This window comes from Sinocyclocheilus rhinocerous, unplaced genomic scaffold, assembly GCF_001515625.1.
Source record: "Sinocyclocheilus rhinocerous isolate Xijiao unplaced genomic scaffold, SAMN03320098_v1.1 scaffold29124, whole genome shotgun sequence".
Classification (NCBI taxonomy): Eukaryota; Metazoa; Chordata; class Actinopteri; order Cypriniformes; family Cyprinidae; genus Sinocyclocheilus; species Sinocyclocheilus rhinocerous.
Window position 1 is genome coordinate 1 of NW_015635695.1, and position 1,053 is coordinate 1,053.

Consider the following 1,053-nt stretch of genomic DNA (forward strand, 5'->3'; position numbering starts at 1 on the left):
ATATAATTCTATGAAAGTCTTGGACATGGAGGACTCAGTCTCCATGACAACGGCAGACACCGAGTAATACTATGTGGTAAGTTGTTACCTCCAGTTCGTTTTCATCAAAAATCTTTATCAAGTCAATGAGAATGAGTTCGGTGAAACCCTGTGAAACAGATATGTGAAACATGATCAAATCATTGCATGTCAATATAGCATGTTTAGCTATAAGGAATTATCTAACTTCTGCTACTACCTAGTGGCAATAGCTGGAACTACAGATAACTTTTTATTGTGTGGGGGATTTGATCATGTACCTCCAAAAAGGCGTTCATCTGTTTCTGGACCCGGTTCACAAACCGCCACTGAATCACCAGGCTGTGCAGAAAAAAACAACAACAAAAAAACAAAGATTTTGTTGGTATAAGATGCTATATGTAGTAATTTACAAGTAGAGCAAGAGAGCAACTCACTCTATGTATTCTTTTTTGTTGTCATTGGTTACAACCATATCTGATCCGCTTGGCTTTAAATCCACCTGATATGTCTATAAATATAAAACATTTTACAATAAAATTTTCTCATTTAAAATGACTCACACTTCAACAAAAACATACATTTAGACACATAATGGTGTTACCTGTCCAAAGTTGTCCTCATCAATGCAGAACCGCAAGTCCAGTTCTGTGGGGTCGTTTTCCAAAATCCACTTGAGAGAGTTGTAGTATTCACTGTCCTACATGGTGTACATAAATGTAAAACAGAAATGAGGAAAAATTAGAAAAGTATACACGTCACACACTAACTTCAAATCAATGCCTTTAAACAACAGATTTCAATGAGAATTCCGTTTTATGAGGTTTCTGAGTTAGGTTAGGTATATCTTAAAATTGGTGTGTGTGTGTGTGTCTGTGTGTGTTAACGCACCACTGACTCCATATCATTCAGTGTGATCTGTTTGACCAGCATCATTTTATAGAACGGTCTGATGAAGAAACCTGCAAAAAAACAAGAATGCATTTCTGTTTGTAACAAGGAAAAGCAACTACAAGTCAAACCTCCAAAAAAAAA

General features: G+C 36.1%; 1 protein-coding gene across 1 annotated transcript in view; it reads right to left on the reverse strand.

Annotated features, from left to right (window-relative positions):
* Positions 1-88: 88 nt before the first annotated feature.
* LOC107747400 (E3 ubiquitin-protein ligase NEDD4-like) overlaps positions 89-1,053 on the reverse strand; it is a gene marked incomplete at both ends in the record, with an annotated part of 1,292 nt that continues 327 nt past the window's right edge. The window contains 5 exons of the mRNA XM_016561870.1: positions 89-148; positions 300-360; positions 456-529; positions 623-718; positions 910-980. Of these exons, the coding sequence (XP_016417356.1) occupies positions 89-148; positions 300-360; positions 456-529; positions 623-718; positions 910-980 (362 nt within the window). The remainder of the gene's footprint in view (positions 149-299; positions 361-455; positions 530-622; positions 719-909; positions 981-1,053) is intronic.